Genomic DNA, 18,004 nt, shown 5'->3' with positions numbered 1-18,004 from the left:
TTTAGCAAAGAAGTTATCGGAGCGGTGGATTGATGAGGATGTGTCGGCGCTTCTGTCGATTTACTCCGAGGACGCGAGCCAGCGGCTTCTGCTAAAGGCAGTTTCCAATTCGAAGTTGTATGACCGTTGTTCGCTGAAGTTACGCGACCTGGGAATCTTCCACAGCGCTAACTAATGCCGGGAAAAAATAAAGAAGCTCAGGCAGGACTACAAAAAAATAAAAGACCACAATAATAAGAGTGGTAAAGACCGGAAGACCAGCAAATGGTACGAGATGTTGGATGCTCTGCTCGGCCACAGGCCCTATTTATCCGGCACAGCATCGACAATCGATTCGGGCGCGCTGGTGTGGGAGGCCGCTGAAATGGCGGATTCAGTGTTCGGCGGCGACGACGAAGAAGGTAAAAATAAACTACATGCACGGCACTGTTTTAATCTGCACGTACCTTTATTTGCTCAGTAGATCGAGCTAGCTATACTAGGCTGAACTGGCTAACACTGTTAGCATGCCGACCCTGAGCTGGCTAATAACAGCTAGCTGGCTAGCTATTCTCGGCCGCTATGAAAACGTTTTGACTTGTGAATAAGTGTGCAATGTTTCTGTAATTTGCTTCACTAACTAATCGTGTGTTTCAGGGGCAGAGATGGGACAACTCTTTCTTGAAACGAGTGAGCTTTCCCCTCCAGATCGGGACAGCAGTCCTCGCTCGTCTCCCTTTCCACCAACCAAACGCAAAGGTAGGCTACATACAAACACACTGTTACTACTTTGGTCTTGAAAATAACGTTATGCATTGAACTGATGTCCACTAATCACGTTTATTTCCGCCTTGGTACAATTATGAAACACCGTGAAAATACATCGTTTACACTTTTTGCGCCTTTTTTCACTCTCACAAACATAAACTTCCGGGCTAGAGGTCGCATGACTTCCGGTAAGAAAACTAAAGATTTTTTGACAAAAAACAAAGTTCAAGCATACATTAAGCACTCTTCACAAATACAACACAATAAATAAGGGCACTACACACACACAGTGTATGTGTGTGTATATATATATGTGTATACACACAAAGTGTGTGTGTGTGTATATATATATATATATATATATATGTGTGTGTGTATATATATTATGCTATTTATATTTATATTGTTATATATAACAAATTCCTTGTATGTTGTAAAACTACATGGAGAATAAACTGATATTGTATTGCTTGTTTGTGCTCTTAGGAAAGCGGGCTCGGGATGAGAGCTTCCTTGACACCATCGCGGCGATGGAGGACCGGCGTGCCATGTCCAGCAAGGAGAGTGAGGACCGACGTGCCATGGCCAACAGGGAGATGCACGACGAACTGATGTTGTCTGTTCATAAGTCCCAGGAAACGGACGACAATCTGGTCATGGTGATGTCGCGCCAGTGATGTCGCGCCAGGCTGAGGTGTCTGCGCAGCAACAACAGGCCTTCCAGATTGGGCTTCTGGCAGTGCTTTCCGAGCTGGTTAAGTCCAACAGGCCTTCTTCGCTGTAGTGTGTATATATAGGGGGGGGGGGGGGAGGGCTGTGGCTCAGTGGATATTGTGCTGTACTTTGAATCAGGGGGGTAGCAGGTTCGAGTCCCACTGCAGTCAGCATGTCGTTGTGTCCCTGGGCAAGACACTTCACCCCAAATTGCTACTGTGGTTGTCCACAGTATTGAGTATGTAAGTCGCTTTGGATAAAAGCATCTAACAAATGACATGTAATGTAATTGCCACTGTTTTGATACTGACACTTAACTTTGCAAAAAGGTGTGTCTGCTGCTGAGCCTATCCCTACACCTGGGACAGTTTATTTCGTATTGTTATTATATATATATATTGCCACTGTTTTGATACTGACACTTAACTTTGCACTAAGGTGTGTCTGCTGCAGAGCCTATCCCTACACCTGGGACAGTTTATTTTGTATTGTTATTTTATATGTATATATATATATATATATATATTGCCACTGTTTTGATACTGACACTTAACTTTGCACTAGTGTGTGTCTGCTGCTGAGCCTATCCCTACACCTGGGACAGTTTATTTTGTATTGTTATTATACATATATTGCCACTGTTACTATATTGTTTTGGTGCTAAAACTTTAACTTATACGAGACACCTGGAACAGCGTGATGCCGTTATTGTTATGTCTTGACTGTGCTAAATAAAAGAGAACCTAGATAGCGATTAAAAAATCCTGTATCTTGCTTATTTCTCCTCTTAGTCTTACGCATACACACAAATAATTTATCATATCATTTTGAGATAAATAATGAAAATACAAGGGTTAATATCCTTTTGCTAAATCAGCCTGAGAGGACACTATATAATAAATACATTTACATTGTTGTAAAGTACCCTTATAACTGTGGTGTGTCTGCACTATTGTGTCTGTCTTGACTGCTAAATAAAAGAGAGAACCAAAAGCACTGTACAACATATCAGCTTTATTGTCAATTTACAATTTACACGCTGTTGAGATGCCTCATAAGGGCTGTGCGCGTGTCTTGGGGAGGCTGCCCCCCAGCCTCGCCAATGGCTGGCGCTGGCCCATCAAGCTGGGTCGCCGGTAAGGCAGTCCATTCGGCCCTGTACTCATCGCCATTACTCTCACAAAGGTTATGTAATATGCAACATGCTGCCACCTGGATTTTTATCTTGTCAATCTTGCAGTCGTTTCGCTTCATCAAGCACCTCCATCTGCCCTTCAGTCTGCCAAAAGCGTTCTCCACCACCACTCGTGCTCGGCTTGTTTTGAAGTTGTACACATGTTGCTCGGGTTTGAGCCTTCCATTATCTTGCAACGGTTTCATCAGCCATCTTTGCAGGGGGTAGGCTGAGTCACCAAGGATATAGTAACCCACATCATGTCCACCAATATCCCTTGTCACATGAGGAAGTAGACCACCCCTATCCACAAAACTACCCAGTGATGACATGCCTAACACTCTGGGGATGTGTGATCCATCTACTGCACCTACACACTGTGGCACACCCCACCTGCGCTCAAAAGATAACGCCATCTCCTTTAACTTCTCAGAGTTCGGCCATGGCATAAACTCAGGAAGGAGTAGCGTCACAACAGAGGAGCAGAACTCGTGCACACAGTAACACACCTTAGATCTGCCGACTCCGAACAAATGAGAGATGGTCCTGTACTCGGAGTTGGTCGCAAGTTTCCACAGTGCTATGGCGATTTTTTTACACACAGGTACACACTCCCGGAAGTTTGTGTCGCTTCTCCCCAACGTTGCTTCCAGGCGAGAACAGAGGTATTGAAAAGACTGCTTGGACATTCGGAAATCTTTAATCCACTGCTCATCGGTGTATGTTGGCATAACCGTCTCCCACCAGGCCAAGGTTCTATTGTTCACCCAGAGAGAGCGCGGGATACGACGCGCACCGTAGTATTCGCATATCTGGAATACATACAGAGGCACAAATTAGCTCTACATGGGTCATTCCAGAATTGGAGGACAATTTAGACACCAACATTTTTGAAAAATGAACCTTTAATTTTATTTTAAAAAATGTATGTATTTGGGAAAAACAGATAATAAACCATCAAAAAAAGTGATTTGCTCAGCTAGGCATCAAATGTATATTTTCCAATGAAGAATTACCCCTGTTACTCTAATTATAGTAACAGGGTTGAAAATCAATGCTAATTTGAGCTTTAACCTCAGGAATTATTGCTAGATGTAGCATGTAATGCTACTTTCCAAGGCAAGGACAACCTTGGATATCTAATGAAAGAAACATAACTTTGAAATGAATATGCTTTATCCTGATAATATCAGTAACAGGGTTGAGTGGGTCAGAGTGCCAAACTCTTTTAAGACTGAAAAAATTGTAAAAATATGAAAAAATAAAAGAGAGGACTTAGTTTTGGTCTACCCGTGGCGCCAATCTAAAAAGGTTTGGGTAACAGGGTTGAACGCATGTTGAGGGACACACCTTCTGTGCAAAATTACTGTTATTTAAAATATGTTTATGATTTAACAAATTGATTTTACCATTACAAGAGACATATATCAATAGAATAATACCAAAAAAAGTAAATAAAATCCATATTTTAAATGTTATATTTGACATGCAAGTTGGTCACCAAGATTTTTGATATGGGGGACATGAAATGTCCTCCAATTCTGGAATGAACCACATAACTCCACAAATCCTTCATTAGATAGTATTATGATTTACTGATTTACTGATAACTTACCATTGCTGTTCTTATGGCGTGATAACGCTCATCATCCTCAGCCGCCCTACGGTCAAATAAGGCCAGAGAGCGTGCATTCCGTCGTCCAATCCTTTTGATATCGCTTCTTAACCGTCTTCGCTTCCGAAGCAGCGTTGCTATTTCATTTGAGGTGGTGTCGATCTGCTTTTGTGTCTTAAATAACTCTGTTACAACGCTGTATAACACGAGCACAAAAACCACAACATCAGTCAACTCCATCATGTCTGAGGTCGGAAGTTTGTTTTGTTCTTCTTATCTTGGTTCTTCTTCTCTCGGTTTTTGGCGGATTGCAACTTTAAGGTCCATACCGCCACCTACTGTACTCGCCGTGAAGTTGTTTGTAGCCTGCCAGTAAACCCAAAGCAGAAGAAGTGACGTTAGCGGCTTCATTTGCCTAATCCACCCCCAGGGACTTATTCCGGTGTGAACGCGATCTGTTCATGAGAACTAAAGAGTTCTCATGAACTAAGTTCTCATGAACCTTTGTGGGAAAAGTACTCCGGTGTGAACACGGCTATTCACATGAGGTCCAAAGTGTATTATCTGTGCGTCAATTGTTATTTCAGGAATAATGTTGCGCGTGTTTGGTATTGCTATATTTAGTTTGCTGTATTTTTGTCTACAATCTCTTCACTTTCTATGTACAGCTCTGTTTCTCTGTCGTTCCATTTCTCAATTCCAACTGGTTTCCATTCTTACACACAGTACTTCCTGGATCCAACTGAAAGAAGGGCGATAAGGCAATTGATATTTATCAAAAAAATCAACATACTATAGAGGAAAGGAGATAAGGTTACTGACCTGAAATTCTGAATGAAAGGCTGCGCGCGAGACTGTTTTTTTGCTGGGTTGAGTCGTGTGGGTTTTTGAGTGAGATGCGGCACAGCAGCCTGTCAGTTTACTCTTGCTAGGTTAGTTTGGCTATTATCAGATTTATATTTATCTGCAACAATGGTGGAAGTGGTTCATGAAAGGCATATGGCAAATCAGCGACAGATGCAGGCAAATTAGAAGAAATCAGTTACGTTACCAACGTAACTGATTTGCCAGGGACAAGGGAGGCTGGCAATCAATTACATTTTGAAGAGAAATTGACTCTCAAGCCGGCTCTCTCACAAACTCCGGCTCTGTGCGCAAGCAAACTGCTGTACACGCTATCTGCCTCGCTCAATCTCTCTCTCTCCATTTCTCTCCATCGCTCAACCTCACTCCACCCTGTGTGCGCTCCTCAAGTTTGCTTGCATGCTTGCCCAAGTTGGCACAGCGTTACAAATGTGCCACAAAACCAACCAATGGATGCAGCCTATAATAAGACCGTCAACAGCCTTATGGCAACATAAAACCCCTCTGTTTCCGTAAAAACAATTTACGAGCGCCTCCCTCACCCCCCTGCATGGTCTGTTTTGTAGACAGACCATGCAGGCCTCAGAGAGTTAAACTTGGACCTGCGACCATAGTTTTATTGTATTTTGTTTTGAAAATCCACAGCGGAGGTTTGTGTCGTCCTACATGCGGTGTATTTTGCATATCTCTCAGTAGCCAACAATCTGTGAGTCTGTTGGCTCGGACATAAACTCGTGTTTAAAATAATACTACATAATAAATGTAGTCTACATTTCATAATAAGAGGTGTAAAACCTGAGAGGATTTTAAATCGCATTTGAACTAAATGCTTATACAATCTGTATTTGTATTGTTGATTTAATGTGTGAACGAGGCGATATAAAGAAGGTTAAGCTGTCATTATTAGGCTGTAATTTGTTATATACTGTTGGAATGGGTAAGCAGGCCTATTGTTTTTGGATATTTGTGGAGTTAGGTGGTCCATGAGTGTTTTTTATGTGGTCCTTGGCTAGTGGATTGTCAAAGGGGGGAGCCTCGTTGCGGGGAAATTATACAGATGGCTAGTCCGCCCCTGAAAATGTCTATGCAAACGTTATTATTAATAATAAAAAATTAAAAAAAATTAGAAAAAAGATTAATCAATTTTTTTAATACATTTTTATTTTTTCTTTATTTTCCATTTTTATTTTGTAATCATCTCGCGACCCCCACTCGGAGGGTCGCGACCCCCACTTTGGGAACCCCTGGCCTAGCAGGTGCTGGTTTGGAGGTACGGTGACTCTCTGGCCAGTCCAATGCAACATCCCCTGCATCAGCTCTACCCTGTCTTTCTGGCTCCTCCTGAACAACATCTCCTCTATCAGCTCTAGCCTCTCTTTCTGGCTCCTCCTGAGCATCTCCTTGTCCTCCACCAAAGAGGCTCTGCATGGCAGAAGTGGTCTGGTCCTGCCGTTCCAGGCAACCTTGGACAAAAAGTTGTATGGGAGTCTGGTGTCTTTCGGTCCTCAAACCATGATTGTTCCACTGGTCCAAAAAACCCCGTAGGTCATGGTTTATGCGTGGGAGATAGACATAATGCAGGGCCCACATGTGCATTTCATTGTCTATGTCTATTATGCCTTCACTCTCCAGGAAGTTGAAGAGGTCGTAATAGACATTGCTTACACCTCGACACAGGTCACCCCAGAGCCGTTCTATTCTCTGGTTGTGGGTGCTTCTTCCACGGAGAGCACTGCCTCTGTGAGAGCCTCTGAAGATGTTCATAATTAGGCAGACAGAGTTGTTTTTTCCCCCTTGGTCAGTTCTGACCCTCGAGGGCACATCATACTTGGCCACCGCGTCCAAGAAGCTGTCCATCACAGTAGTGCTCCTGTTGTTGTCTGAGGCCCGGAGGAAGACGACTATCCATCTATACCCCCATGAATGACAATCCTCGACCTAAAACAAAAACATGAAAAGTATAAATAACATTTGATGATCAATACATAAACTGAAGCAGGAGTTTGGGTTTTGTGGCCTATTGATATAAATGATCCATCTTTCAAGTCTGGTATTGGTCATATTCACATTATTAATTTGTGGTTTCCATCTAGGTGCCACAAGGAGTTAGGTCCGGCGACCCGGTATGCTCTACGATGCAGTCTCTGTGACATTGCTCGTAGTGCGGCTGCTTCTGGGTTTATCCGCTTCATGCTGTCCCGCACTCTGCGTCTCTGTATCCACATATGCTGGGCCTGCAGATGTGCCCTGACAGATTTGGGGCCAATCTGGTTATTCCCAGCCACTATCTCCTTGATGAGGTCGTCTAGAGCAGCATCTGAGATGGTGGAGTATGTCCCCAGAGTGCAGCATGTGGAACTGCCTGAAACATAAACATGTTTTAAATATATGAGGCCTACGGTAATCAGATTTACTTTACAGCATGCATAGTGTAAGTCCTTGGGATGTTTACAATAAATTGAGACAAGACGGCACTTCCAATATTGAAGAAATTGCTACATACCTCAATCGCCGTCTCATTGTGCGCAGAGATACTTTTAATATCTTTGCCATCTTTGTAGCTGTAAAACCACAGCTCCTCAAAAAAAAGAGTTGCTCCCTCCTATCTTTATATTACCTAGTCTGCATTCTTTCTTTTTATTTATGCATATTTGACTAATCACTCCCCTTTCAAACCGTGTTTTTTATTTTGTACTGACCTATTGCACACAGTGGAATGATTTATTCACTTATTTTATATACAACTAATATTACATAGATGGAAATATTTGTTTACAAAGATGACCAAACCGTTTGAGACCCACTGAGATAACTTAGACTAAAGTTTACAATCTAATCGCTCGGAGTCCTTTACCTCCCTGAGCTGACGTTATCTCTCTCAGTCCGACAGGAAAGAGCTCTCTCTCTCCTTATTGTTGAAACAGCTATTAATCTCCGTTAGGTCCGAGCTAGCACCAGGTGCTAACAACAACCCCCGTAACTCTCTATGTCTCTCTCTTTCTAGCTCTCTCTCACAAGATGCGCTCGTGCCACACAAACAGACGCTCCTCCGTGACGATGACCGCTTGCAAAAATAAACACATTTAAAAAGTGGGGGGGACACAAATGGGATTTTGAAAAGTGCGGGGGACATGTCCCCCCTGTCCCCAATGGAAATTACGCCCATGCGTGGGTGTAACATAGTTAATTAGGTTGTAGTAAAATCCTGCTAAATGGGAGAACTACGCCATCTAGTGTGGTAAATGTGTGCCTGCATTATTAAGACATGGCAGTGGATTTTAGATAATCATCAATGCGTTGAGGATTGCTAATGGAACATGATGCACAACATAACAGTGCCCTTTTTATTTGTTTGTCCTCTGCCATAGCATTGGAGATGGAATAAAGCAGCTGTTATCAAAACCCTGACAATCTCCGAGTGATCCATCAAAAAGAGAAGACATAACACAGGGGTTATATGGGGAATACCGCAAAAATGAACTAATGTTTATTGATTAATTTTTTGTTATCGATAGTTATGAACTTTCTCTTGTGACACTCCGTTAGTAAACATTTGCTGTGTGTAAAAGTGAGGTAACATTTGTAGATGAATAACATCAACTTTTATTCTTCCCACACATATACACATATAGATGTATTTATATTTGTCTTTGATTTTATACTGTATGGAAAATAACTGGAAACTACCTCTGTGTGAGAGAGAGAGACTCCTGTCCCACCTCCCCATTTTATTTTGAGTTGTGCATTGTTATTTGTGCTTGAGAAACATTCCACTTGAACTTTATTTTAACAAACTTAGTAGTAATTATTGTCCTATATTCTTTTCAGATTTCACAGCTGCCTGGGCCTAGCAGCAAGAACCTCCATCTGTCCCTGCCCCCAGGTCAAGATCTACCGTGGCCTTCACCAGAGCCATCACCACCAAGGACCAAAGGACCATCATCACTACAGCGGCCTCCATCTCCATCTGTGCCTGCCACAAGATTAAGATACACCTCGGTACAAAGGCCTCCACCACAGCCATCACGATCAACCCAGCCAGCAAAGAAGTCTCGCCGAGCAGACGTACCTCCCACACAGCCACCAGCATCAACCCGGGACAATCCCACCTACCTCCCTCCGACACAGCCACAAGCAGCCCATGCACCATCACCCCCACCTACACAGCAGCCAGACCCCTGTCCTGGAAGACAGACAAAGACCATGACACTGCTCCCCCTGTCTTTACATTTATAATAAATTGTTGTTTGAACATTTCTAATGCTCAATTTATATTTGTACACATCCCATGAACCTTGGTATGGAATATGAAGTCATGAATCAGTCCTGATTTAACTTTTCTGTGGTGAAAGCAGAGGGATGGAACTATTCTATAACCATGAATAACATTTCATTTCATCTACATAGGCCTATAGTGTAATTCATATAATTAATTCACTACTTTTGTAAACCAAATCTAAAATGCCCAAAAAAATAGATGAGATGAGTAAATGTGTTTTCACAAGAGTGTTGAGGTTTTCCGAAGATCGGATTTCTCATTTTCAGCTAAGTATCTCATAAGACAGTGCTCTAAGGTGAGTGACTTGCATTTCTAGCAAGACCAGAGACTGTCCTGAACATTTTGATAAGTAACATATGGGGTGCCATGTTATAAGAAGTACATTTAAAAGGTGATTTAAGGAGACTTCTACATATAGAGAAAATATCCTTATACTCCAGAGGGTTAAGGAAAAGGGTAAGACAATTGTATTTTATATATATATTAGGGCCGGGACTTTAACGCGTTAATTAAGATTAATTAATTACACAAACATTAACGCGTTAAAAAAATTAACGCATTTTAATCGCACTTATTTTTGCCCTGCGGAACGTTTCTCAATGGATGAGTTTCAGGCGTACCGATTATACTGGAGCACCAACTAACATTCATGACTTCAGACAACAACAAACCACAGTGAACAATAGTCAAACATGAACGAAGAAGCTGATGAGACCGCTTTGGTTGGCCCCATGGATGGGAAATTTAGTTTTAAAAACGGACGGATGGAAGCGTCGATAGGAGCATGGTTGTATGCAAAACTATACAAAAAGGAATTCGCATATCACCGCAGCACATCAAGCCTCAAGTATCACCTCAATGCAAAACATATAGCAGCTAGCGTGGAAGCTAGCGTGGACGTTAGCCCGACTCCGAGTAAAAAGACCGACACCATAGTTGCCCTCAGAAATCGGGAGCATTTCAAAATGCCAAATGGGGGGGGGGGGGGGGGATGCTAGTGGATCGCCGGAGCTGTTAGATTAACATTAACATGCTTATTCTAGTTGTAAGTGCACTGCCTTGCGGCCTGTAGCACCGTCCTTGATGGAGCATATGTGTGGGCTGGACCTGCATTTTACAGGAAAGGAGTGAGCAGAGAGTAGAGTAGTTGTCGATTCTTGTTCTGTTTTCTGTGAATATCTGCCTCACCCTCTCAGACTTTGAGTTGCGCGCGCTACTAAAGAGACGTGTTACCATGGAAACCAAACAATGGTGTAGCTGTATTAAAGTCCGAGTGGAAACAGTCGTGTGTAAATCTGATTTTGTCAGAAATCGGGAGAAATGCGGGAGAAATATGACCCCGGGAGGAAACCGGGAGAGGGCAATGAAATCGGGAGTCTCCTCGGGAGGGTTGACAAGTATGACCCACACTCAACCAGATGACTGGTTTCAGGGCCAGGATAACTAAGTCCACGTCTGAAAAAGAACCAGCTCACTGGATTGCACTCGACTGTAGACCACTTGGAGTGGTAGAAGAGAAGGGGCTGCAAAAGGTACTACAGATTGCATCGTCTGACACAACAAATGAGCTGCCATGCAGAAAGACAGTGACAAAAAGAATCCAGCAGCTTTATGACAATGAAAAGGAAGATAAAGAGAATTTATTGGAGAAAGCCGAATGTGTTGCCCTGACTGGGGATCATTGGACCTCGGTAAGCAATTCAAATTACCTCTGTGTGACGGTACACTTTATTGACATCTTCTCACTGTTTTCAGGTCAAATATTTATATGCGATCAAAAATGCGATTAATTTCGATTAATTAATTACAAAACCTCTAATTAATTAGATTAATTTTTTTAATCGAGTCCCGGCCCTAATATATATATTTTTTTTTAATAGTTTGATTTATTGATTATATTTAAAGAAAAATTAATACTAATAATACCTGAATCTGGAATAATGTACAATTTACAGCAAAGCCTAAACATTTTAGGAACTTTACATCTACTGACGCGCGGGCGAATAGTGGCACTTTGGGCTTTCCATAGAGTCTCAGCATTACTATCCTGTTAACACAAATATGGCACAGAAAAACATCACATGCTGAATTGAAATATTACTGAACTATTATTAATTAACTGAATTACTTTACTGAACTAATATTAACATGTTTAAATGCAGGTTTTTTTAAGAGAAATTTTTGTACAGTGTAGCACTAGTACTTTTACTGAAGTAAATTATCTGAAAACTTCATTCACCACGATTACTTCTAACAACTTATAGATGTTCTTACACCCCCTTTAAATCATTCAATTTGACTTATCTAACCGAAGTGAGACGTGATGTATCGTAAAGTTACTTTGAAAACCATCAGGCGGGATCATTCACCGCCCCACACACACACAGACACACACACACACACACACACACACACAAAAGGACACGGTAACGTCGTGAATCAATTTAATGATAACTATGGGAGCTTACAGACAGAAAGGCACAAGGCTCATTTAGCTAGCTAATGTAAGATACAAATGCTGTCGAGCCCTCACTGCTTTTAAAATAAACAGCAACAAATGACTACTTACCGGAGCCCCGCTGTTCTCCGTCATCTTTCTCCCGGGTTGTTATGATCACATGACTGACAAAGCTGTGCTCTGATAGGCCAGAAGTCGGTTCGATTGCATTCAGGCTTGATTGCTTATCCTGTCTGGGTAGCCCAGATGATGCTGCATCGAAATTTTGGACGTCGAATTTTAAACACCAAAATTGTCCATTAAATTTCTTTTAACTTGAATTGTTACATTTTTATTGCACATAGGTCAATTTGGAGCAAAACAATTCAGGTTGATTCGGTGTCGGATAAAATTCAAATACTTCTGTCTCTTGTTCGCTTCCATAGTTCTGCTCTTATTTCATCCATACCATGTCTTTATTATTACATAAATAAAACTGTTATCTTGCTTTTGGTTAAGTGTTAACAAATGTATTTGTGGTTGGATTTGTATGCTAGAGGCTTGATGTAGAGAGCCGCATGAAAAGCAGAAAAGGGAAACTGGAATGAGTCAGCAGACATTATTGTGCCGCAGTAAACTGCAATCAGAGCAAAGTCAAGTTGAGCTGCGGCAGGAAGACTTCCAAAAACAAACTAGCCAGCTCATGGGCCAACATCTATTTAAATCTTGGCTAACTAAAGGAACTGCAGCTCCTCACTGATGCTGCCACAAGTTCCTTCATTAACACACAAAGCTTTGAATCATTTCGCAGGCAGCTCAGTGAAGAGGAAACCCTTTTAGCTGATTGAGAGCCGACCTTAGAGATGGGTATGAAAACTAAATGATTTGACATCAAATTCAAGACATTTTAAAACATGGTTTGATATTATAAATAAAAATGTCCCCAAATTATGTTTGTGAATAAACTGGTTGTTGTACCAGTCCTCAGATGGAACTTTGATTATAGGCTTTCTGACAGTAATAGAGTCGTTGGTTAAGTGACAACAAGAAAAATAACGGAAAATACACAATTTAAATCTCAAGCCCAAACAATGGTGACTCAGTTGTTAACCTTTTGAGCCTGCCATATATTTAAATATTCCATAATTGTTCTGCCAATTTGAAGTGAATATTTAATGGTCCTACCAAGTGTTAGGTTTCCCAAATTAGCACCTCTGGTTTCTGCAGTAAAATAATTTGAATAATTGTACAAAAGCACAATTCACCTTTACAAATGTATCATATCTATTGAAATAAAACAAGACAAAGGTAACATTGACATTTGTTGAAACAAAAAACACAAACCATGGCTTATAAATGATAGGAAACAGTTTTTAAACTTATTTTTTAGTCCCTTCCTCTACTATGATAGGTACAACATGGAGAGTCTTTCACGACTGACGGACAACAATCCTGCAGTGAGTGTGTGAGCATTGGGGTCTTAACCTGTTTAGCCCGGCAGACCAGGCTTTTTTTCCACGAAACTGTGTCTCAGGGCTTCTGAACATTTAATAACCTATTAATGTGTCATACCCACTTAACGGGAAGAAACTCAGCTAACTGTCGATAAGAGCCATTTTTACCAAAGCAAAACACAAGTCTCACAAGAAGCGTCTAAATGAGCCCTGAGCACAAAACTCAGGGTAGAAATACTTTATTAAACAATGTTGGATACCGTCATTTTCTCTGATCCCCTCCCCAATCTGATCAATGACGATATGTATTGACAGCGCTGGTTGTCTTGGTGGTGCCCAGCAAACGATGTCGGCTTTGTAAATAATTGGACAGCCTTCTGGGGAAAACCTAGTCTGATTAAGAGGGACGGCATTCATCCTACTTTGGAAGGTGCAAATCTCATTTCGGCAAACATTTCAGAGTTTTGTGGACTTAATCCATGACAAACTGGAGGTGAGACCAGGAGGCGGAGTCGCAGTCTTACACGCTTCTCTGCGCTCTCTCCAATAAAATACCCAATATTAACGGTGTGTGCGTCTGCCCATGGCCAATTTAAGGTAAAACCTAATAAAAGTGTCATACATAATAACCTAATAAAAGTAAATGTAACAACTAGGCTACTACAGTGCAACAAAACAGGAAGATTAAATGTGGTGTCTTAAACATAAGATCTCTAGCATCTAAAGCAATATTGGTAAATGATTTAATATCAGATTATAATATTGATATATACTGTCTCACTGAAACTTGGTTGAGACATGAAGAATATGTCAGCATAAATGAGGCCACTCCACCCAGCCATGTCAATACTTATATTGCCTGAGGCACGGGCCGAGGAGGTGGAGTTGCAGCAATCTTTGACTCAAGTTTACTTATCAATACTAAACCAAAATTAAATTATACCTCCTTTGAAAGCCTTGTTTTTAGTCTTACGCATCCGACCTGGAAAACTTTGCAGCCAATCTTATTTGTTACAGTGTACCGTGCACCAGGTCCTTATTCAGAATTCTTATCATAATTCTCTGAGTTTTTATCAACTTTGGTACTTAAAATAGATAAAGTAATTATCGTAGGTGACTTTAATATTCATGTTGACGATGATAAAAATAGCCTTACTGTTGCATTCAACTCTATATTAGATTCTGTTGGTTTCCGTCAGAGTTTAAATAAACCAACCCACTGTTATAATCACACTCTCGACCTTGTTCTGACTTATGGTATTGAAATTGAGCAACTATTAGTCGAACCGCATAATCCTGCTTTATCCGATTTTTTGGTAACTTTTGAAGTACTGTTACTAGACTACAAAGCATTAGTCAAAAGCTCCTGCAGCAGAAACCTATCTGTTAGTGCTATAGCCACATTTAAGGAAGAGATTCCACCAATACTTAACTCGACAGCATGTCTGCATGTAAGGGAGGAAACTTATACAAAATGTACACCACCCCAAATTGATCATGTTGTTGATAGTGCTACAGATGCCCTGAATAAAATTGGACTCTGTTGCTCCTTTGAAAAAGAAGAAAATAAAACAACATAGATTAGCTCCATGGCATAATGCCGAAACCCGCAAAATAAAGCAAAGGTCGAGACAACTTGGAAGGATATTGCGTTCCACTAAACTTGAAGAATCTCGTTTAATTTGGCATATTACTCTCAATGAATATAAGAAAGCACTGCGTAAAGCGAAAGCAGTTTACTACTCTTCATTAACCTGTTAAGCCCGAGAGTAGCCTAATCCGGGTCCGGCGGGTCGTTTTTTCACAAAACTGTGTCTTAGTGCTTCTTAACATTTAAAAACCTATTAATGTGTCATATAATGGGAAGAAACTCATCTAACTGACAATATGAACAATTTTTACCAAAACAAAACACAAGTCTCATAAGAAGCGTCTAAATCAGGGGTTTTCAAAGTGTGGGAAGGTGAGCCTCCCCTCAGAGAACATAAGAACAGCCGCGCCCCCCCTCCCAATTATTATTGCTATTATTAATGTTATTATTGTTGTTGTTGCTATAATGCAGGGGCATTCAATTGCATTTCAAAGAGGTCCAGTCAGCGCCATATAGATAGAAGAGTTACGACATCTCCGTTCACTCCAATGGACCAGTTTTTTACAGCAGTTGCGGATCGCTGAGCCTCTCATTAGTTCCCTGGAAGTTAGCTTGCCGCTAACTTCCGGGGAACTATTGAGAGGATCTGCGGCTAGTAGTCTATGGTTTCAGCATAATAGACAGTTTGTGATGGACTTTTAAAGGTAAGAAGACGTTTAAAGATTTATATTGCGGATATTATCAGAAAATCTCAATCAAATTAACTACACATGTGTATTAAAGGATGTTAGTGGATTATCCCTTAAATCAGTATATTTTACGTTTACAGATAAGGCTAGGATACCGGATAAAGTTAGCAACACACGTTAACCACGAACAGCCTATTAATCCATTATATTAATCCGTTCTCCTATTGTTATTTCCTCCAACGTTGTGGAATTAGAGAAAAGGGGCTTCTTAACGTGCTTTTATCCGGTGTGGAGGGAGTTAAATATTAGTTAAATATAACATTGGGGCATGTGATTGTAGTGTGTGGAGGTGGTGAAATGAGGATATCCATCTTGGAGTTCAAGCTATATAGTTAACGTTACACAATAATAAGGAAGAGAGCTATTTTTGTGATACATCGCTATTGATATGGATTTAGAGTGCATCTTTGAGACTTCCAAACAGTAAACAAAAACATAACTTATGGCTGAGTCTTTTTAGCAGAGCCATATGATGTCCTTGTAATTCTGTTGATTATTACCTGTCTGTATTATGTTGCAGCTCAGCTGATTTTGGATTGATGGCAAAGGGAGAGTGAAAACACAAGGTACGTTTAAAATAGGTCAACATTTTCCCATCCTATAGGTTGCTAGATGTATCTAACCCTTTCTCCTGTCTCCCTCTTTCAGCACAAGAACCCCAGAGGGATTCAATGGAGCCTGAAGACCTGCAATGAGACCCTCACCCTGCACCTGAGTCTCAACTCCCAGAGTTTTGCAAGCCTCTCCCTGTTCCTTATTTTTGATTAAACAGACATTAAGCTTCCCAATGGTGTGGTCTTCGTTTTGTGAAAAATATGATTACCTCACATATGTTGCTGTTGTTGTCTTTTGTGATAGTTAAATTGCTCCTGCTGACTTAGGCCAGCCATTCTTTCCTCCTCTCTGTGTCAGTGGGGAAACCTTACATTCATACTCCTTTCTCTGAGCGCTTGGAGCATCCCCAGGCAGCACAGCAAACCATGGGGGAGACGATATGCTAGGACAACACAGAGGAAAAGGCACAGACAAACTGCATGGCATACTATTCAATGTTTATTGAATTCCATTTATTTACTGTCAGTTGACAATCATTGATAGGCACCTGTCGGTCTCCTGTCCTTTCGGAAAGTCATAAAGATGACATTACTCATTTAGATTACTTAGGTCCTCGATTACCAGGGGATTACTGAAACCACCATGAATTAAAGAAATGGTAGAAATGAATCTAATCTGAATTTTGAAACCTTCCTTCCCATCCCCTCCATCCAAATATATCAAACATTAGGATGTGATGCTCCTGACTACCATTCAAGTTTAAGAAGATAATATTTGTTTTAAACAATTCAAAGCAATAAACAACAGCAACAGGCTCTTTAACCAAGGCAACGTTAGCCTAACATGTATATGTTAACAGGTAAGATATCTGTTCACACTATGTATATTTTCTGCTATTTTATTTCTATTTGAGATGTTTACATTTTCGATTGTTTAATTCTAGTCTTTTAACTGTCTAGTGTACATGTAAAATGCCTTGTCTTTTGCTGCTGCAAAGCAAACATTTCCCAAATTGGTATCAATAAAGTACTTCTTATTTTATCTTAATCCTCAAATATTAGCAAATTTAACTTTTTTAAATATTGATGTAACTACATACACATCGATATGTTGTATAAATATTGAAAATCAAAACCTTTATTCACTACTTATTACCAAAAATCGTAGTTCTATCTCTGGTAATCATGCATTCAAATGTCCCACCACGAACTTCCGGGGAACTATTGAGTCTCCCTGAACCATGTGACGATCAAGCATTTTGGACTTCCGTTGTCGTAACTCTTCTCTCTATATGGCGCTGGGTCCAGTAAGAGAACATGTCATTAAATGCTCTGTTTTCGCTGTCTACCTTTCTCTTTTTTGAGCACGCCATGTGAAATTACTCCGACTGTTTCTCTCTTCTTGTCTCGTCTCTGTGTGTGTGTTTGAATCGTGCTGAGTCCCAGTCTTCTCTGATGTTACACTGCAACCTGCCAGTGAGACAGTGTCCAACCACACTCTACAACCTACACATGCTGCAGCTGCCCAGCTACTCACTGTTTGTAAATGTAAATAAATAGTATTTTCATTTCAATAATTTACTTTCTTTACCCTGCTTCATAAACAATACTGACATCCCTTTGCTCCTCCGAGTCTGGGGTTCCGGGGATGTGAGGACAGCGCGAGGACACAGACAGGGAGGCTGTTTTACTTCATAAAGGAAATGGCGATCAATTGTAACAACACAGGAGCTACAACGCTTAATAACCTTCATTACGTGTTAAAGAAAGAACATAAGAAATGTTGACAAAGATGAGGCTGTTAAACGAACAGCGGAGCCGCTGTG

The 18,004-nt window shown here is 40.9% G+C and overlaps 1 protein-coding gene across 1 annotated transcript; it reads right to left on the bottom strand.

The window, feature by feature from the left end:
- Positions 1-2,493: 2,493 nt before the first annotated feature.
- On the bottom strand, positions 2,494-4,590 carry LOC307032972 (uncharacterized protein; the record flags this gene model as incomplete). The annotated part of the gene is made up of 2 exons (XM_079671242.1): positions 4,251-4,590; positions 2,494-3,447 (listed from the first exon to the last, which is right to left on the bottom strand). The coding sequence occupies exons 1-2, from the start codon at positions 4,491-4,493 to the stop codon at positions 2,494-2,496; spliced, it is 1,197 nt and encodes a 398-aa protein (XP_079527368.1). The 5' UTR covers positions 4,494-4,590.
- Positions 4,591-18,004: the final 13,414 nt, after the last annotated feature.

The sequence above is a fragment of the Notothenia rossii genome (assembly GCF_949606895.1).
Source record: "Notothenia rossii genome assembly, chromosome: 3".
Lineage (NCBI taxonomy): Eukaryota > Metazoa > Chordata > Actinopteri > Perciformes > Nototheniidae > Notothenia > Notothenia rossii.
The sequence above is the reverse complement of the archived record's forward strand: the minus strand, read 5'-3'. Positions and strand labels throughout refer to the sequence as shown.